This window comes from Pongo pygmaeus, chromosome 5 (genome assembly GCF_028885625.2).
Source record: "Pongo pygmaeus isolate AG05252 chromosome 5, NHGRI_mPonPyg2-v2.0_pri, whole genome shotgun sequence".
NCBI classification, from domain to species: domain Eukaryota; kingdom Metazoa; phylum Chordata; class Mammalia; order Primates; family Hominidae; genus Pongo; species Pongo pygmaeus.
Window position 1 is genome coordinate 11149432 of NC_072378.2, and position 21822 is coordinate 11171253.

At 43.0% G+C, this 21822-nt stretch overlaps 1 protein-coding gene across 2 annotated transcripts in view; it reads right to left on the minus strand.

Moving 5' to 3' along the window:
- NEDD9 (neural precursor cell expressed, developmentally down-regulated 9) overlaps nucleotides 1-21822 on the minus strand; it is a 199198-nt gene that overhangs the window by 38780 nt on the left and 138596 nt on the right. Inside the window, exon 1 of one of the 2 annotated variants that reach the window (XM_054490959.2) lies at nucleotides 10407-10592. The exons of the other annotated variant lie outside the window; for it this stretch is intronic. Within the exon in view, the coding sequence (XP_054346934.1) occupies nucleotides 10407-10418 (12 nt within the window). The 5' untranslated portion in view covers nucleotides 10419-10592. Of the gene's footprint in view, nucleotides 1-10406; nucleotides 10593-21822 lie in introns of those variants that run through there. 2 annotated transcript variants of the gene reach the window in all.

Here is a 21822-nt window from a genome sequence, read left to right on the forward strand (position 1 = left end):
GTTCCTATTTTTACATTCCTGTCTATCTTATCTTCCTTCACCAAGCTATGCAGCCCAAGGTTATATCTAAACCCACCAATACAAATGCATACACATCCTGGCAACTGTTGTCCGTCTCCCGGCCAGAACCGAGTTGATGTAAATGGGATGCCACCCTCCCTGGAACTCTTTTAGATGTCACCTGACCTGGATTTGGTGCCTGATTGGTATTATCTACTTCACTTGTGAGGTCCTCAGAGAGTTTTAGAAAACAGATTCACACACTTGGCTGAGAGGTGTTTACATTCATAAACTGTCAGCAATGCAGCCACTAAGCTGTCTCAAGGAAGAGTTTTTGAAGCTGCAGCTTCTCAGTTAGAAGACAGGGGAAAGGTGGCAGGAGCAAAGGGAACAAAAAACCCTCATTGTGAAATTGTTTAGTGCCGAGGTGGAGAGACAAGCTCTTACACGCACATGTTATACACCAGTTTATGGGAATAAAATAGCTTTCTTAAAGACCCAGCTCTAAATGCATGTTCCATGATGAGGTACATATTGTAGAGAGAGAAGCCAGAGAAATACTTTTAAGTTGCCTTAGAGATGGTTTGATGGGTTTTACATTTGACTTGAATGAAACTCTGTGCTTCTTAGTATTTTGTGGTATTCACTGAAACAAACTGGGGCTAGGTCTGTAAGAGGAAGTTGCTTTTTGGTTAGGACCTGTTACATTAAGCTCAACATCAGTAATGGTAAAATTACGGCAATCAGTTCTATGGGGGTATTTTTGAGTAGGGCAGCTATTTTTAAGCAGAAGGAGTAGAAGAGATTAGACCACTGCTTCTCAACTAGGAGGATTTTTGTCCCCTGTGGGTACAGGCAATGTTTAGTGGCATTTTTTGGTTGTCACAATGTGTATGTGTGTGCATCTGCATGCACATGTGTGTTACTGGCATCTAGTGGGCAGAATGGCCAGGGATGTTGCTAAACATCCTACAGTGTACAGGACAGCCCCCCCCACAAAGAATGACCTGGCCCTAAATGTCAACAGTGCCAATGTTGAGAAACCCTGGATAGAGGAATGGACACCAGACTGAATGAGGAGGGTCTAGCTTCAGACTTCACATTTTAAGACTAATGACCATCAAATCTCTGCCTTTTGTGCCTCTGTTTCCCTGTCTGCAAAATAAATATTAATAGACATGTTCTTCTTTATAAAAATATGAGGAATCATGAGATTATTTACTCCAAATGCTCTGATTTCTTCAGAAAAAAGGGTCTCTATAAAATCAAAGCACAGTTATTATTACTGCGCCAAGATGAGCTCATGAAATTGTGTCTTAAGAACTGTATTCCTCCACTTGGAAAAAAAAACTTCCTCTAGGAAAACAAAAAAAACAAAAAACAAAAAACCCAGAAATGATCTCATCATGATTACACCTGCCACACCAAAAAACAGACACACTTCAGAGAAATGAAATTCTTTCCCTTCAGCAATGAACTAAGCTGAGTCTGTAATTAAGATCTTAATAAGGGAGGCAGGAGGCTTGATTCAGGTGCCGCAGGCTATGAGGCGAGAGTGCCCATGCCAGGTTTAAAGCAAGAACAATTGGATGCAAATCCCCCGCACTGCTTAACACTCTCAGGTGTTCCAAACAAGTTCTTTTTTCAAAATGGGCATGCCTTTATTTCTAAAGATACCTATTTCTGGAAAGAAAAGGAAAGGGAGCACCTTGTTATTTACAAGTCAATGAAAAAAAAACACACAACATCTTAGATAGTTTCCTGCAAAAGGCTGCTGTAAGGGAGATGGGATAATGCCTTCGACAGTGGATTAATCTCAGGAGCAGCCCTTGATGACAGTCTCTAGAGTGACCATGTGTTTCCGGACTCTCCCAGGCAGTCCCCAGGTTCAAATATCCTTCCCTTTGTTAGACCATATGTCCCATTTTTTGGTTTGTAAAACATGGATACATATTCACAAAAAAGAAATATTTTCGAAACCAACAACAAAGGATGGGAACGCAAGTACATTTCTTGATTATGGATCTACCATGGTTAAATTTCGGATTTGGGAGAAAAATAGCTAGGCACTGATAAGAATCTCAGATTCAATCAACAAATTTGTCCTCTAATTGACAAGGTGATGTCTGTAAGGAAATGAGATCTATTCCAGTGCCTCTGGGCCTCTGTGAGATAGCCTAGAAGTCCAGCTCCACAGTGACAGGGGTTGTTAAGAGAAAGGAGGCTGTCAGGCTGCGTGCATTTTTGCTATTCCCTTCCCTGAGCCCATTTAAAGGTGTGCTTGTCATGCTGGGCTCTGAGTAGAGAGGGTCAGGGAAGTGGAGATAGCACTGAACTTCTGCCCCAGGGGAGCACGCAAGGGAAAGAGTGCTCAACATTTTGCTAGGCCCATGCTGCTGTGCTGGTGCGACTGTACTGCGGGTCCATGAACTCATTTCCTGCCAAACTCTCAGTCATGCCACAGTGACTAGTAACAAGAACGAAAGAATAAAAGGAAAAGAAAAAAAAATCTCATCGACAGATGACTGATGTGCCCTGACACTAAAGACTCAGAAGTAGCTGGAGTGTCTAGAAGTCCACTTTACTGCCATTTTCTGTGTGCTGGCTTTGCCTGTTATGGTTATTTTGGGAGGTGGAGGGTGTTGGAGGGCAGATAAGCCCAGCTCATTCTTAAAGAGTCCTCTAGATGAGTCCTCAGTTAGCCTCATCTCCTGTGGGAGTGAGGTATTAAATTAAGGAAAACAAGTGGTCTGTCATGTATCACTGAGATTAAGGCTAACTCATAGTTACCAAGAGATAGCACAGTGTTTCTGCCTAACCAATAAAACCTAGGAAAAACATTAATGACACATCATACTATCTAAATGCATAATGCCTTGATAAGTAGACAGGAGATCTGGCTCAAATCTGAACTTTACATGTGTTTTGGTTACTGCAACTTTCTATTGGGTTTCACAGATAATTAATCCATCCACTGCCCCCCCCGCCCCCCAACCACACATACACACAGTAAAAAAGGAATTAAAATTAATTTCAAAAGAGCTATCAAATATTTTTGTTGCTTGAAATGGTTTCACTTTTACATATTCATGGTTGCTCAATCTTTGTTTCCTGTGGGCATAAACATAACATTTCACGTGAGGGACATTTTTAGTAACATCATATAACTATTACCTTGACATGTTAGACATATCAGGGGGAATTCTAATTCGCAAGACTGAGATTTGCAAAGAAACATGACACTTACAAATCACTGGATCCAGCCTTTGAATAAGGACCATGAACTATCTACTTAGACACCGTGTAAGCACCAGAAGCACCAGTAGTGGTTAGTGAGGGGATTAGGGAGAAAGAGACTAGCTGTTTTGTTTGTTTGTTTGTTTTTTGTTTTGTTTTGTTTTTGAGACAGATCTCACTCTGTCGCCCAGGCTGGAGTGCAGTGGTGCAATCTCGGCTCACTGCAAGCTCCGCCTCCCGGGTTCAAGCCATTCTCCTGCCTCAGCCTCCCAAGTAGCTGGGATTACAGGTGACTGCCACCATGCCCAGCTAATTTTTTGTATTTTTAGTAGAGACGGGGTTTCACCGTCTTAGCCATGATGGTCTCGATCTCCTGACCTCATGATCTACCCACCTCGGCCTCCCAAAGTGCTGGGATTACAGGCGTGAGCCACCGCGCCTGGCCTTTTTTTTTTTTTTGAAGAATAACTGGGATTTAGTAGTCCATTGTGGGGCCCAGGCATATGTATTGGAAAACATTCCACTGGCAACTTTAATATCTCCATGAGAGCTGCCTCCACTCCCTACCTCAACCATGAAAAACTGCTGTCAGCTCCACCACTATCCATATTTCTGGAGTGCCCGTTCTATCTTCCTCAAATTCACCTAGATCTCATTGTTTAGTCAAACTGTCTTCAAAGAGAGTCACCCTTTCCAGTGAAAGGTAGAAAAGGTTACCAACAAGGTTACTTATTTTAAAATGCAGATTGTTCAGGAAAATAATCCTTTGCAGGCTGTCATGTTCCCTAGCTGTGTGGAATCCTCATTAGCCAGCAGGAATTACTGCAGAGAGATGGCTGGAATGTTCAAAGTAAATAAGATGGAGGGGGGTGTTTTTGGCAAAGTATAAACAGGGTTTTTTTGTGTGTGTGTCCCTTTTCATGCCCGTACTCTTTGTAATCATCTATCACCTAGGAAACCGTCAGTTACTCTCTGGCATTTCAAGTTAGAAATACAATATTTCTTCCCAATGGCCCTGTTTCATTTGTCTTGGCGAGAAGTCCTGGTAATTCAGCCTATATGTTCTTGCAGAGTATTGCCTTGGTCCTAGTGGTTGGCATTTCAAACCAATTTGTTTCTATTTCTTTCTGACCCTAAAATGATCTAAACATAGACAATCAAGACCTCTTACTTTACATTTATGTCATTCTAATTGACTGCAGTTGGATAAGAGGGTTCACCCTGAACTTCCCATGTACTCCCAGCTTACATTCTTTGGATTTTACCTTTGGTTTTTTGAATTGACGACTTTCTCTTCCTCACTGATATTTCTGTTATGGGTAAACAATTCTAGTGAATGTTTCCTCTTAAACACTTTTATCTATGTAAAACTTCCATATCTATATATCTGTATATCTTTGTGTGTATGTGTATATAACATCATATAATAGCTGCCATTTATTAAATGCCTAATATCTGCTGGAAAGGACAATTGTCATATATTATATCCTATAACTATCTGATAAGACAGGTATTATTCTCATTTTATAAATGAGGAAAAGAAGGTTTAAAGTAGCTTGTATAATAAAATTATACTGTTAGAAAGTAACAAAAGTGGGATTTGAAACAAAGCCCTTTTTTTTTTTTTTTTTTTTAACTATGCTATATAGTGTTAAGATCCTCTTAAATGGCTATTTGTGTATACATTTTGTCTTCTATGAGCAAAGTCTTGTAATTTCAGGAATATTGAGTCCGATGAACAATAATGAAGGAACCAAGTCATTAGTATATTAGCAAGTGGGGCCATATGCTGTTAGGGCCCTATGCTTACAATACACATCCAGGCCCACAGAATACTCAACAATATTCAACCATCTCAACCTAGTAACTGGGATTTTGACATAATTCTGTCACCAAGTCTTGAGTACATACCATCCTTTCAACATCTATTGAGCATCTACCATACAAAGAGAGCTGGAGCCAGCTTGCACTGTCTACTCACTATATGCCAAGAGCCATAGTAAGTACTTCATTCATATATTATCCCAGGTCTTCCAACAATAGTATGAGGCAGTTATTCTTATCCCTATTTTACAGATAATGCTGTAAAATGAGGCTTAGAGAGCTTAACTTGCCTAAGGTCACAGAGCTATAAGCCATAAGGAACAGAAATGCCTTTCTTCAAAGCCCATGCTCTATCATGTCTCTAACACAAGAGCATAAAACACCAAGTCTCGGCCCCCTCAACACTTCACAGACCCTAGATCATGCTTTGTATTCAAGGACTTTTCGATCAATCTGCCTCTACATACAAATAAAGGGTGGGTCTCTCATATTTAGTGGGGTTTACTTAAAACTAAACAGGCCCAGTAGGCAACCTATCTGAGTTACAGGTATCCTTTAGATAATGATTTGATTGAAAGAGGTTAATAAGTAAGGTAGTGCTAACAGAGTAGGGCAGAGATGAAAAGCATAACAGCCTTTTTTAGGGATTATAGGATAGTCCAGGAGACAAAGGTTTCAGAGTTTGATTGTTTAAACACAGTGGATGGGTGAGGAGACTTTACTAGCAGGACTGACGGGCCGCTCAAGTCATGCAAGCGCAAAGAGACAGGCAGATGAATGGGGGCAGTGAGGGACCAAGATTTCCCATAGCAGAGTCTAAGGAGAAGGAAAAATGAGGGCTACAGGATGTGCATTTACAGGAAGCAAAAAGGAGGGCTACAGGATGAGGGCTACAGGATGTCACATCCGTGTGTCGGGGGCGTGGGGGCAGCGGTAGATAGGTGCGGGTGGGGTGCCTGGGGGGGTAGGGGGTTGGAAGTAAGACCTACCGAAGTCAGTATTAAAGAGCATAAGGAAAGCCTGAAAAGAAGAAGAAGAAGAAGAAAAAAGGAGAACGAATGAGGTCATAAAAGCACGAAAGTGGGAGGGAATTTGCAAAAAGGCCGGGCACAGTGGCTCACGCCTGTAATCCCAGCACTTTGGGAGGCTGAGACAGGTGATCACCTGAGGTCAAGAGTTCGAAACCAGCCTGACCAACACAGTGAAACCCATCTCTACTAAAAATACAAAACTTATCCAGGCATGGTGGTGGGCACCTGTAATCCCAGCTACTCAGGAGGCCGAGACAGGAGAATCACTTGAACCCAGGAGGCAGAGGCTGCAGTGAGCTGAGATGGCGCCACTGCACTCCAGCCTGGGCGACAGAGTGAGACTTGATCTCAAAAAAAGAAAAAAAGAAAAGTGGAGAAGACTTTTCAGAAGACTGGAGTGAAGGGAGAGACAGGGAACCACTGAATTCTGAGAACAGGACTGAAGTGTATCCCAGCAAGGAAAGGATGCTAAAGGAATCCTTGGTATGTTATGCACTGTGCAACTTGCTAAATTTGGTATTATCAGGCACCTTCAGTTCTCTAATGGCTTTTATCTCTGTGTAGGTAAGCCATTTAGCTCTTCAAATGCGTTCGCTAAATAAATAAATAAATGCATAAATACATAAATAACCAAGTTGATATTTTTCAAAGCATGTTTTAGTGCTTTTAAATCCATAGATCTCATACAAGGTTTAAAAAAGAAAAGGGCAGGAGTCCTACATTTGGACTGATTGCAAAAATCATATAGAGAAAAATAAAGCATTTTAAACCAAAATATCAAAGCAAGGAAATAATTGAGAATTTTATAGGTTATACATGACCACATTGACTAAATCAAAGACCCTCTGTCATTATTTTCCTCAGTCTTGCTTGAGAAAATACGAATACTTTCAAAGTCCCTTCCAAAGCGTTTCACAGCACACAGGTTCTCCTTTCCCTGACCCACTCCATTCAACCAGAACACAAGGCTCTGACTTTCAGAATGCAGCTTTCTTAATGGCATTGTAAGTTCCGTCTGTAATTGTTCTTCAGTCAAAACGTTAAAGAATGAATTTGTTGTATGGTAGACGAGATAAATAATTTAGAATTTTAATGTAGGCACGTAAGGGCTCAGAAATTTGGCAAAGCCACAAAAGCGTCGCCATTAGCGACCAAGTGGCCAAGTGGCCGCTGAGCCACCGCCAGGGCTGGGCCTGAGGTGGGCGGGGCCTCGGGCCTGGCAGGCACAAACGGGGCGGGGTCTCGGGGCTTCTGCTCAAACACACCTGCGCAGAGACCCTTCCATCACCCTCCTGGCAAACAGCACAACCATGCACCTCCAGACCCTCAGGAGGGAGCCTTCACTGGGTAAGCAAACCAATGCCATCGAGGCAATCACCTAACCCCGCCAACCCCCGCCCAATTAGGAACATGTTCTGTATATGAAGGGGATTTTGTAAAAAATTCTTAATAAATGAAGCCCCCGTAATTTACTATCACATAACCACAGACTGAATCCCTTCTAAGAGAAATGGAAAATTAAGTACGTATGACAGTGACTGCAACCTTCATGTGGACAAATAAAAAACATGCAGGGAAATAAAGACAGATTAGATACGTGCTAACCAGAAATGTCTGTCCGGAGTAATAGCTTACATTCCACAGTTCTCAGGATTACTGCAAGTACGTTGCTGCCTGGCCTGAAGCTATGTATATTAAGTGCAAAATAAGTGAAGGTTTGTTGTTCCATAGTTGTGATCCCTGGGGCAGCCAAACCAGATAATCAGGTTAACAACGACAATCTTATAGGGCCTGATTCATAAGTCTTTCAGTAAACATTTTAAGGTTTGTGCTAAATTTACAGTGCATAGAGCAACGTAGTATTTTAGAGATAATTCCTGTCTCTGAGATTTTACCATCTAATAATTATCTGGTTTGGCTACCTAAGTGGCTCAAATTAAACAAATAACTGCCAAACGTGCATTTCATTTTGCTTTGTAGAGTTACTGTCTTAAAAAGAAATTATCCTGCCGGAATACTTGGGATGAAATCGTCTTAAACTTTCTGGGAGAAGAAAACACTGGCCATATTTTAGAGAGGTCAGCGATAGTTCTTTCTCTTTCTCTTAATAGTGGTTAAAGTCATGAGTTCTGGAGCCAGATCGCCTTAGTTCTAATCCCAGCTCACCACTTTCTAGCTGTGTGGCATTAGATAAATTACTTAGCCTCTCTGTGTCATTTGAAATTGAGTACAAAAATAATACCCACCTTGTAGAGCTATTGGGAGAGTTGAATATGACAATCTTGTATTGTCACAGTAAGTCTCAATTAATGTTACTTCATTACTTTTGTGTCTCTCCTCTACTTACAACAACAAAATCCTTCCCTGAAGTAAAGTTGTTCATTATTAACTAGAGAGAAAGAAAACTTTATAAAAAAGGAAAGTGGATTTCTTCAGCTATTGGTTGATTTAATAGTCATCATAGGGCATAAGTCATTTGTTTGGTCGGAGAAGTTAGCTTTTTTGCTGGTGAAGGTGCCTACAAGGTAATAAAAATCATGTATTTACATCATTTGGCAAGGTGTTCAACACCAGTAAGGCCCAGTGGAGGAGCAGCTTTCTCCATGAATGCCAATCGCAGTTTACGCTGTCAGTCATTTTATCAGTTGCCTTTAGATTTTCTTTCCGTAAAGAGTAAAGCTAAACACGATGAGATCATTGAATAAAAGTGACTTGAGACTTTGTCACTTTCGTCACTTTCTAGATTACAGCACTCAATGTTAATTTCAGCCATTTATACTTTCCAATAATAGACATATGAACATACTTTCTCTTTTTTCTGCAAGCCAATTCTTATTCAACAACAGGGAAATGAGGAGCAAAAAAGTCACTCCAGGCTGAGTAATATCTGATCCTATCATTGTTCTAAATAAGGAAATATGGGGTGAGCCACTTTAAGAAAGATAACTTTCCTGCCAGGTAGAGGGATTTGTTTCTGGTTGCATCCTAAAGTCAAATATTAATAGTCTTCAGGATGACCCTTTCCTCTGATCTTCCCTACTGATGAAGATAATAGAAAGCTGATAAAACAGAAATAGCTGATACCTGTGTCTTCAGACAGTGGTAACGTAGGCATTACAGTAAAGACTTTTGACATTTAGACTTAAAGCTTTTGAATAAGATTCACAGTTTTTGAACAAAAGCTTTATTACTGAGGCTAGTCAGTGGCTATCAGCTAGACCAAGTATTTACAACCTTACATCAAAAAAAGATGGACCAGAAAAATTTAGAAAAAAAGCGAAGTAGCTTCCAGCTAGTGTACAGTTAATATAAATTGTCAATCCACAAGCCTAGCACCCTTGCCCAAATCCATCTTAATAATAACACTTTTGTTTAAAATAGCATAAAATAAAATAGTAGCACTAGCACTCATGTCTATTCATCATTCAAGAAAAATTCATGCCCAATTCATGGCAGTCTGCTTTCTTTGTGTCCCCTGGAAGCTGCTTGCCTCCTTAGATGGGAGTGACTTAAAAGAAAAAGGGGAGGGGGAATATACGGAGCAAGTCAAAAATCCTTTTGGCAAGAAAAATACACAAACAGTGGTGTAAAATGCATTGGAAAATAACGCTGCTGAAGTACTATGACTATGACACTCTGTAAGCTTTCAGGCACAATGAGCCAGCCTGAGCCTTCGCACTCTCACCCCATTCAAACTCCAATAAAAATGTTTTCAAGAAATGGCTCATACTTATTTATTCCTACATCCAATATAACATAAGGATGTCAAAATTTTCCATCCTCAGCTTTGTAATCTGGGCTTTTAATTTCTCCCACCAAAAGTGCATATGGCACACTCCTTCCGAGACCAAACGATTAAAGCAAAGGCTGGAAAACTTCGCACTAAGAGCCAGTCTGAGACAGACTATGCAGTCCTCATTCCTCTCTTATTACAGCTCCCCAGGGCAGTGGAAGCCAGGCCTGGGGAAGCCAAGGAGACTTGAGCCAATGCTTGCCGCGATTCAAGTCAGACACCCTCTGATCTCCAGTGGCTGCTGTGAAGCGGCTCCAAGTCTTAACTTCTCACCGAGGTATTTCCCCGGCAACTTTCAGAGCAGATGGACTCGGGTGTACTGTGAACCCCTGGAGTGTGTCTCAAAGACCGGGTCTCTGCTTGCTTGCCTGCTTGCATGCCAACCTCAGTGACCGAGACTCATCTTAGAACTCTCCGGGACACACAAGGGACTGTCACAGTAAGGAACACGCATACACAAGCACACACCCGCAAGCACAGCTTTCAGCTTGCAAGGAAACCTGTAAAAGGCACTGTCTTACCTTATACTTCATTTCGGCAGCGGTGGGTTGAGCCGTTTTCCTACACTAGTTAGACAGCATTAAGCACTGCGGTGCCCGCCCCTCCATTGAGTGCAACGCTAGATGAAAGCGAGAAGGTCCCGGGCAGAGCCGCTTGTCAGTCGCAGCGCCTCCCTAAAGTCTCTGAGCTCACTGTTGTGACTGAGGCAGGCTGATCGCGGACCTCATTTGCATGCCACCCCGCCATTGGCTAGTGGGACAAGGTAATGCTCAGGCCCTGCCCACCCCTAATTCTGAAAAACTGACAAAGAACTTGTAATGTGATCGTTTCTTTTTGCTTTATCAGAGGGTGGAAAATAAAACAAAGTGGGGAACCGTCTTGAACCTTACTCTGTCCTCCGCCCCCGCCAAAAAAGAAGACAGAGAAAGAACAGGAAAAGGAGATACATTCTTTTTAAGATTAACCCAAATTTTAAAGAAACTGAATTCACAAAAGCAGTCTGACAGTCGCGCTTCCTGTGACCTAGCAACTCCTTCATAAACCCATTTCGTTTCAAAGCCATTCACCTCACAATCTCTACATGAAACGAACTCCGGGAACAAAAGGTTTTCTGTCTCCGGACCCCTTTTTACTAACCACCCCTGCTGATACCTCTCTCTCTCTCTCTGTCCCTTTTTCTTTCCCCCTCCTCCCGCCTCCTTTTTGTGTGTGTGTGACTGTTTGCTTTTTTTGTTCTTTTCAACGTTCAAAGAACTTTGCGATGTCAGTCTGCAAGGAGCTGGAAGACAATCCTCCCTTAGTGAAAAGGAACCCTCTAGCATACGCACCAGCGTTTTCCTGGACAGCTTCTCACCAGGGCCTCAAAGTTGTGGGTCACACATATTGAGCGACCTTCAGTGGCTTTGCTGAGGATAAAGGTTAGATGTGACCCCTCAGATGGGGTTGGCCAGTGCACGCCCTATACATCATCACCGTCCACTGAGTTCTGTGTTCTTTGACGGCTGGCATTTCTAGCTCCAGCTTTGAACACTGCAGTGTTTTTCCTTCTTACCTCTGTCCTGAGGATGACCCATTAACCCACCAACACTTATTATCCAGGAGAACGAAAATGCCCACTGTTTGATGAGCCTGGTTAAAAAGACCAGTCTCTCTCCAGTGAAGCACAGAACATAATTTCTATAAAGGTTCCATTTTAGGATTTCTATAGAGAAAGAGAATCACCCAGAAAACAGAAATGGTCACCTTCTGCAACTCTTCTCAAGGATAGAGCAGTGAGGTGAAAAATTCCTTTTTCCCGGGCAAGACTGAGACTTGGTGAATCCAGACAATAGCTGTCCCCGAGTGGGATGTACTCTAACCAGACTACATGACTTGGATGGAAAAATCAGCCCTTATTTTTTTTTCCTGACCAAGTTGGATCAGAATCTGATTCCCTTCGCCTCTAACACACAAATTCCCAATGGATGAAAACTCTACTTTAATGATCTAAGCAAAAGGAATGAGAGAGCAGCTGTCCTACAAAAGTGGTTTCCAGATACAGAGTTGGCAGGTTAGTTTGCAGTTCAAAGTGGCACCGATTCCAGAGACATGACCCCCCAGGCCATCCTAATGAGGTTGACATACCTGTTCCAGCCTGTATTAGGCCTTGCTTTTCCTCATTTGTCCTTAGAGCAAAAATAAGCCTGAGTGATTGTGCAAGCCCTTTCTGAACACAAATTAAGCACGCAGCATATTGCATTGTAACGATCTCCTTAAGAATCCTGCAGACTGACCGGAGAGTCGTTAGTTTGCAGGAAATTGTTTTTGGTGTCTACCTGGATAAAGGAGGACAATGATTCAAAGCCCTTCCCATCTGTAAGATGAGTCTTGCGGCCTCCAAGAGATCTAGATAACATTCCTTTGGCTTCCTAAGTGATCAAGCTGAATCCTTTTTCTGTTTTGTTTGATGAATATCATTGAGTAAGTGAGTGCTGTCCTATCCTATTTTAATGTTTTCAAACAGTTTCCTAAAGTTTGTGCTGGGGTTTTTTGTAATTTCATTCTCTAGCTAGAAGGCTTGGTTCCCAACAAGTGGCCTTCCTGCTTTCCTGTTTCTGTCCTGTAAGGTGAGTAAGACACATGTAATCTACCCGAAGTTCATTTCAAGAAGGCTTGGGTCAGTATATAGTTGGCTGCCTAAAGGAAAGCACAAGGGTGTTGGAATCAGGTAAACCTGTGCTGGAACCTCAAAACGTTTTTAATTTTTTTTTTTTTTTGAGACAAAGTTTCGTTCTTGTTGCCCAGGCTGGAGTGCAATGGCACAATATTGGCTCACTGCAACCTCCGCGTCTCAGGTTCAAGCAATTCTCCTGCTTCAGCCTCCTGAGTAGCTGGGATTACATGTGTCCGCCACCATGCCTGGCTAATTTTTTGTATTTTTAGTAGAGACGGGGTTTCACCAGATTGGCCAGGCTGGTCTCGAACTCCTGACCTCAGGTGATCCGCCCGCTTCAGTCTCCCAAAGTGCTGGGATTACAAGCGTGGGCCACTGTGCCTGGCCAGTTGAACTTCTTAATTTTGATGTCCTTCAGTATGAAATAGAGAAAATAATAATACCTGCTAGCCTCATGATGAGGATTAAATAAGATAATGTGGATAGAATTTAATAGTACTTGTTACATTGTAAGACCTTAAATGGTTTCTTGTTCTTATTACTGTTGTTATTAGTTATTATTTTAATTAATATCAGATTTATGATATATTATTTTGTTAATATTTTATATGACATTATTGCTATATTCTATAGATTATTATTTAATTATTGTATTAATTACAACTAGTATTAATATTAGACTACTGTTGATAAGTGTGGTACGCATTCAGAAGAAGTTGGAGGAACCCCTCCTCTGTGTGCCATTCTTTCATAAGGCAGCTTTCTCACTGAACTGTTATCACTAGAGCACCTAGCATGTGCCAGGTACCTTTCTAGGAGGGGAGGATACAGCAGTAGCCCAGACAAAGTTCCCATCTTCATGGAGCTTACAGTCTAGTGAGAGTTGAGGAAAATAATTAAATGAATGTATAATATGATTTGCAGTGATAAATGCTATGAAGAAAAATTAAGCAGGGAAAATTGCTGGAGGAAAACAGACCAGGGTGGGACAGGAGGTGTACTATTTTAGATAAAGTGGTCAGGGAAGCTCCTCTGAAGAGATGATATTTAAGCAGAAATCTGAATAGTTTGAGGGATCCAGCCACTCAGAGATCTGGGGGATGAGCATTCCGGACAGAAGTGACCCAGGGGAAGGACCCACAGTAGGCACGAGCTTAGTGTATCTAAGAACAGCAAGCTGTCCAGCATGCTTAGCTTGGGGTACACAGGGCTGGATGGAGAGGATGAGCTCAGAGAGGTAGGTAGTAGGGAGCTTGGATTTTTTTCCTGAGTGTGACATGAATCCTCTGCAGTGTTTTGACCAGGGAGTAATCTATTTCTCTCTGGTTTGTTAGACACTCAAGGACAGCAGGCTACTAGTTAAAATATTGAGCTCTGGTCTTAATGCAGCTTAAATAATGCAGATAGTTTTTACTTTATTAGTGTCATTTAGTATGTTTCCCTCAAAACTGTTCAGGGAAACACAAATTGTCTCAGTGAATACAGAAACAATTCCCTTCCTCATTTATTACTATCAGATGGAAAAATGATGTTTAAACTGGGCTATGTAATTGATTTATGCAGCAGCCCTAGTATTCCATAGAGACCCTCCTAAAATTGGCTAGAACTCTGGGGCTCCGGCTCCACCTCCTGCACTTGCCAGCACTCTGGTGGGCATCCCCGCCTGTCATCCTTGCTGACAAGGATGCTTCAACCAAGCACTCTTCCTTCCAGATGCTCGTGCAGGCAGGAGTGAGGGAAATGGCACCGGATGCCATTCTAATGATTTTCCAGCTGCAACTGGGCACTGGCATAAATACAGCAAAAAATCAAGAGGAGGCTAGAAGGAAGAAATACTTCTGTTGACAACTTGGAAGGAACCCATGTGACTGCTCTCTAAGAGTGAAGGGCAAAGAGTGAAGAGCATGTGAGGGCAGGAAACGACTTTGGAAATCACCTAATCCAGCCACTCATAGAGAGGGCAGAGCTGTCTGTCGCTCAGAGAGGTTGAGTGCCTCACACAGGGCCCCACCAGTTTGAGTTATAGCAGCAATTGGTGGTGAGGTCAGGCCCCTGAATGTGTTGGTCTGGTCTATTCTAATGATTTCTTTTTAGTTTCTTTGCCTAACTCTCTCCCTGCTGTCATCTATCTTCCACATTGCTCACTACGTGTTTAATTCCTAGAATACAGAACCGATCACATTACTACCATGTTTAAAAACCTCTAGTGACACTTCAATGGCTTAACAAGCAAAATCTGGACAGTCTGGCATGGACCACCATCTGAACCCACCCTTTCTTTCTCCCTCCACCCCTGACCCCCATCCCACACTCTAGCCATACTTGGGAGTATGGGGTTGCCGGGAACTTGCTGATTCCAAGACGGACTTGCACCTTCCTGACTTGCACAGGCAGGACCCTTTGCAGAGAATGACCCCCCTTCACTCTTCTGCTGTCAAATTTGGCCTCAACACTAACCCTTTTGTATATCCTTGTCTACAACCCCCACCCTGCCCACCTCGCCCTTTCAGAACTAATTCCTCCCTCCCTTCACTATGCCCTCATTGTACTGGAACACGGCCCTATTATGAGGGCTTTCCACGTTGTCTCATAATGATTTGTTGATGTCTGTTTCCCCAGCTCCGATGTGTGTTCTTGGGGAACAGGGTGGTATCTTGTTCATCTGTGTCCCCTGTCCTGTTGTATACCTTACAGGTGCATAAACGCTTGCAGCATGAAGATAAATGTAACTTCAAAGAACGTATGTTTATCATGAGGTTCTGTTTGGTGCCCAGGAAGGGAACAGGGAAGACATGTTCCCCCGTGTGTTTGAGTTTAGCAGTGAGTTTTCCATTTATTTAAAATGGTGTTAGGATGCACCTTTTCAGAACCAACTCAAGGCCTGTTGCTAGTTCTGCATCTATGAGCCAAGAATAGCTTTTACATTTTTAAGTGGTTGGGAAAAAAACCAAAGATGAGACATGAAAATGATGTGAAATTCAAATTTCGATGTCTATAAATAAAGCTTTATTGGAACACAGCCATCCCTATTCATGTAGGGATGTCTTTTGAGCTGTAATGGCAGACTCTGAGCAGATGCCACAGAGATGGCAAAGCCCCTAAAGCCAAAGAAAAAGTATTATTTGGTTGTCTCTAGAAGTTTGCCGACCCACACTCTAGATTAGTTCAAGGTACATCTATGCCTGAGTTCAGAATAAAGTATAGATCTTTCCACATCTACAGAGGAACAATCTGGAAGCTGAGTGAGTGCTAGACCAGAGGAACAAGCCAGTCCTAAAAAGGAACCATTCTAGGGCCATGTTTTATCATTTCTAGTTTGACATTAGTTTTTAAAAACAATCTACATATTCCAAACTTATTTCAAAAATAATTAGAGGCAGCAACTTTTCCAGCCTTTTGCAAGTCTCCAGAAACCTCCCCAAAGACCAGCCATCGAGAGTTTTCTCCTTCAATCCACCTGACCCTTGGTTCATTCAGCCTTCACTGAAACTCTCCCAGGTGCCAGGCCCTGTGCCAGAGGTTTACAAGCAAGAGTCCATTTAATATTCATCTCACGTAACAGCCCTGTGAGGTAGCTTGTATTGTTCTTACTTTGCACTTCACAAAACCAAGACTGGAGAAGTTCTACAGCATGTGCCAGCTTGCAGGGTGATGGCCCGTCTGGTTTATGAACCCAGGCTTTCTGGTTTCTGAGTCTGCGTGGCACTGACCATGGAGCTGTACTGCTGCCATTCTCTTCATATGAATGAATGAATTAATGCACTTCGTTATCTGAGCACATGTTTGTCTGCTCAGTAAGATCGAGTCTCCACCCTAGTGGGACTAAGCTCAACTGAGAAACAGGTATTGTTCTTGAGTTGTGAGGAGGGCTGATGTAGCAGTGTAAATACAAACGCACACATCCCTTTCTCATGTGCACGTTGGCACCTGTGCGTATGTAGTTCTTCTTTCATCACTCTGCCCCACTTCGTGGCTCTGCTTACCTGCATCCTATCGTGCCTCCCGCTTGTACTCCATCTTCTTTATAAAAGCTTTCCTAGAAAAATCTCTCCTTTGTTGCTCTCCTCCCTCCAATCTTCCTCTGTATCTCTGGACTACTATCACCTGTGGCCTAAGTCAATGCTTCCCAAATCCGATTTCCCTTAAGAAACAATTAGGAATGCTTAGGCCTCTCGCCTTTAAGTATGAGCCTCAGTAGGCTTAGTATGAGGCCGTGGAATCTACCCATTTAAAGTGATCTTTGTGGCTGGGTGCGGTAGCTCACACTTGTAATCCTAGCAATTTGGGTGGCCAAGACAGGAGGATTGCTTGAGCCCAGGAGTTTGAGACCAGCCTGGGCAATATAGCAAGACCCCATCTCTACAAAAATAAAAATAAAAATAAATTAACCAGGTGTGGTGGTGCACGCCTATAGTCTCAGTTACTTAGGAGGCTGAGTGGGGAGGATCACTTGAGCCCAGGAGGTCAAGGCTGCAGTGTGCCGTGTTTGTGCCACCGCACTGCAGCCTGGGAGACAGAGTGAGACCCTGTCTCTAAAAAAATAAAAATAAAAAAAACTGCATATGATCTCTGGTCAGTTTTATGTATATAACACACCATTTAGTGCTTGGTATTGCCTTACATGGTTTCCTTTGTGAGAGTTTCTTTTCCACAATGAGATTTTGAGCAATCTATAGAAGATGGTTCTGTCTTTTCTTTTGTTGTATCCTGTTTTGCACCTATGTAGGTGACTGAATCCCATCTTTTGTCCTCTCAAAGCCCTGTGACTTGTCTGTGCACACTGCCTTCACTGAATTCAACAGGGGGAGAAAATAAGCCACTTTCTCAGAAGGCAAGGGAATGAGCTCCTCTCACTTCAAGGCAATAAACCTCTTTTATCTGTTGAACTGGTCAAGCTCTTGGAATGAATGAAAGTCTGTTATTAGAGAAAAGCCCAAGAAGAGTTTTAATGCTTGATTCTTTATATACTGTGAAATGGGGCTTTCATTCACTTTCCCTCCACTAATATTTTGGCACAAGAGACCTCATGAAGGCTACCCGAACTTACGCCCCACTACCTCGTTAGCAACAGTGTCCTAGGAATACATTCGATTTTCTGAAAGACTTGTTAAGTTCATATTAAAAAAAATAATAGGCCGGGCACGGTGGCTCACGCCTGTAATCCCAGTACTTTGGGAGGCTGAGGCAGGTGGATCATGAGGTAAGGAGATTGAGACCATCCTGGCCAACATGGTGAAACCCCATCTCTACTAAAAATATAAAAATTAGCTGAGCATGGTGGTGCACACCTGTAGTCCCAGCTACTTGGGAAGATGAGACAGGAGAATCTCTTGAAACTAGGAGGTGGAGATTTCAGTGAGCCAAGTTGGAGCCACTGCACTCCAGCCTGGGGACAGAGCGAGACTCTGTCTCAAAAAAAAAAAAAAAAAAAAAAAAAAAAAAAAAAAAAAAATTTGTTTCTGCAGATGGAGGGTAGCGTTTTCTAAAAAGGCTCCTTGACTTGTGATCCCTGAATTTCTTCTCATTTGGTTCCCTCCTAACTCATTTTGCTCTCAAGGACAAGCTGCCTGGGGTGGGTGGGGCGCTAGGCAGCAGAGAATGGAAGCGGTTTCTCTAGATCTTCTAGGTTACAGCGACGCGGTGGGTCTCCACACTGTGAAGACTTGATGAGGGCCTAGTGCCTCTTACCACTCAGCTGAGCTTGAGCAGGCTGTCACTGTACAGCCCCTTACAACCACCGCTCCTACTGAGCCCTCTTCTTGCTGCTGTCTTCCTTCGCTTTGAGGTGGCTTTTAATCCCCCCAAGGGTGAAGTGCTAAAATGGGATGTCTTAAGCCCCTCTTAGTTCTTGATAAACCATGAAATAGAACATGTAAAACCGTGTTGCTACGATGCTACTAAAAACCTAGCCAGACCACCTTAAGTGGAGTGACTATGGGTAATATCTTGACTTGATGCTTAAAAAGCTATGCGATTGTGAAGTTTTGATGTTTAGTGTTATTATAACTTTGGAATACTTAATTACTACCTTTTTTTCTTCAAAGAATTGAAAAACGTTGACAGATTAAATTAGGTGTTAAATAAATTCACTCAACTCTAGTGAAATGTGACAAGCAATTGTGAAGCTCCATTTTAGCATTTTCTTTATATGAAGGACTTGGAGGAATTAATTTAAACGCATAAAGATTTAGGCTTATTTATCTCCATAAATGTGCAAAGTTCACATTTCTACTATTTACGTGTCCCCAGCTAGGTAAAGGCATAGAGTTCAGTGGAACAAAAGGAGTTTAATAGTAAAATTGTGCAGACTGCCTGGCAAAGCCTCTCTCCTGTTTTCTCTAGCCGTGAGGTGTTCTGTTATCACATGCTTTAGTTTGTCCAAATAAACAACTTCTTATATGAAACTGTCATGGAAATCTTTTCTGCTGATAGAAACTTCACACTGTGGATTTTTACAAAGGTTGAAGTGATCTGCCAACATCAAATAAACAGGAATTCCATGGCTGAAATGAGAGTGGCCGTCTCCTCTTTCCGGAGGCACTGCCCAACACAATCATCTTGGTGCATAATACCTATTAAATGAAGGGGAGCAAAGGCATCAGGTCTTCTTCTTGCTAACCTTTGTGCTTCCTCTATATGTTCTTACATTTGAAAAGTCTTCCTGACTTCTCTGGCATACATATTAGCACTTTCTATGTGATGTCATGTGGTATAAGACATGATCTTTCCTACTTGCCGTGGCGTGACATCATGCGATATGACGGGACTTTGTAGCCCTCTTCCCCTCTCCACGTCTTGCTGTTGTCTAGTTGGACTAAGCAGAAAAGGCTTATGGATTGTGTGCCCTAGCTTCCTAGATGGGCTGGATTTTCTGTTTCCAATCTACTTCCGAGCTTTGCCATTCTCCAGTGCACACTGGCCTCCGGAAGCCATCTTCCACACCAGGCATCCAGCATAGCTCCAGGGGCGGAGGTAGGGACAGTATAGAATGTGGGAGAAGGGAGTGTTTTAAACACCAAATGGCCACTAGTAATGCCCAGGGTACCTCATTTCTTCAGGGACTGGAGATGCATTTTCTCCCCTTCATGCCCTAAAAGAGCCCAGCTGACCCAGCCGTCCAAGAAGGCCTCCCTCCCGTGCCCCGCTGCCCTCATCGGCTGAGGCTGGCCAATGTCCAGCGGGCCCCAGGCCCAGAGCCTCTGGCCTGTCTGGCCAGCCCAAGCAGCCGCCAGCTGGCGCTCATGAGCGCATAAAAGGAATCTGGATAATGCAAGGCCTGGTGGAGAGGCGGGTGAGAGGAATGTGGCGGGGAACACAGCACACCCTGCCCGGTTCAAGCCAAGCTTTTGAAGAGTTTGACTCGTTTTAGAAAGCAAACAAAGTGCTCCAGCTATCAGCAATCTTTTATTTTGTCTGCTAGAGGAATGCCTTGCCAGCGTGGGCCGAGGACTGGGTGGTGGTAAAGACACCAGTGTCTACCCTTGACTTGCCGAACGGAGTATGGACGGAGCATTCCTTTCTGCCCACTGAGCCCGGAAATAAAGAGCAGCTCTCTTCTTTATACAAAAAGCCAAAGGGGGTCCGGCAATGAGCATGCACAAGACTTGAAGTCTTGCTCACTGGTACCCCTGAGCTTTACAGGCACTAAGTATAAGTTCTCTTAACTTGCTGAAGGCCTGGCACCCTGTGATTTCAGACTTGAGGATGTAGACAAGGGAGTGTTGCAAGAGTGTTCTTGAACCCAGGGCATGCAGTTCTCCTGATTCATGCTCTAACCTGCTTTTGGAGCTTCTGGTCTTAGAAGGGGTAGAGAGTAGTGACAAGAAGCAAGGCTGTGCCCTCCTGGCCCTAGCTGATAGAGGCCATGTCTTTCCCCAGTTTTCATTTTGCCATCTTAAAATCACTCTACATTTTCAAAAGTCATCACCTGTGCAGTTCTGGTCACCAGGCAAAAAAAAAAAAAAAAAAAAAAAAAGTCTTTCCTTTTTATCCAGACAGCTCTGTGCATTTTTTTCTCTCCTCTCAAGTCCACTCTGGGACTCAGCTCCCTAACCATCCCCTCTCTCGTGTGCCCCCTAATCTTTCCCACCCTACTCTCTGCAAGTAAGTTCAGGTCTTCCTCACCCTAAAAACAGATTCACAGTTCCTTGTTCAAAAACCTGGAGGCCAGACGAGCTTGTGGAATTCAGAATATTTCAGATTTTAGAAAGAGATTTAGAGCATATACCACATATTACAAGACACTCCCAGTGAAATCCATGGCTGTGTCCCATAAGCAAAGGCATGCATATTTCAGCAATTGAATCTACAAAGAGTCATGCCAAGTGGGTAAAAGAACACATATCACCTCGGGCCAACTCCAGTCAGGTTGTGTTGCTGAGTGAGCTATCAAAATACTCCAGATTTTTACATTTTGTTATTGTGGATGAGCGAATATGAGCCACAAACAACATTCTCTGGGTCTTCAGGATCTTCCCTTTGCCACCTCTCCTTCCCCAACACTGACCAAGTGCCCTCTATCTTTCACTTGCCATGACCAGAGAGTGGGTGGTTCAGCATCCTGGCCTCCTGCTCAGTCCTCCAGGCATCTGCTTCTGACTCCTGTTCCATCAATAACCATCAAAGCCATTGATGCACAGAATAGGAGTAGTGTTGAAATTACTAGAAAAAAGAAATGAAAAAGACTTGCAAAATACAAGCCTTGATGATGATGATGATGATCATGATCATGATGATAATTGAATTCAGCTGATAAAAAATCACTCTTGTCTAATGGCTGTCAGAGCTTCTAAGCACTAGCTCTCAATTTCTGCACCTACCTGTTGGTGGACCTGTCCAGTGTGTGGCCTGGTGCAGGTCTGCAGATCACATTTTGAGGAGTCCTGCTCCAGGGGAAACCCCAGCCTCCATTGTCCAAGCTGGGGACTCTTCTCTGCCTGCCAACTCTTTGATCTCTCCTCAACTCCTGAAACTCCCTGTTATTTTCCCTGTTATGAAATCAACTCCTTCAGTTTCCAAAGCAGTGGGCTCTTCTGATTCCTCTACTTCTCTTGCCAATGTGTTTCAGTCTTCTTTTCAGGAGCCTTTCTTCAAGGTTCCATTCTCAGCCCCTTTTCCTTGTGTATTTCCTCCCTTATCTATCTCATGCTCTCCAATGATGTCTACTCTGATGACAATCACATCTCTGAACCTGTGTTCTGAGTTCCAAGCCCTCATTTTCTACTGCACCCAAATATTCCAGAGGCGTCTCATAAGCTCCTTATAGTCAAATATTGGGATGATTA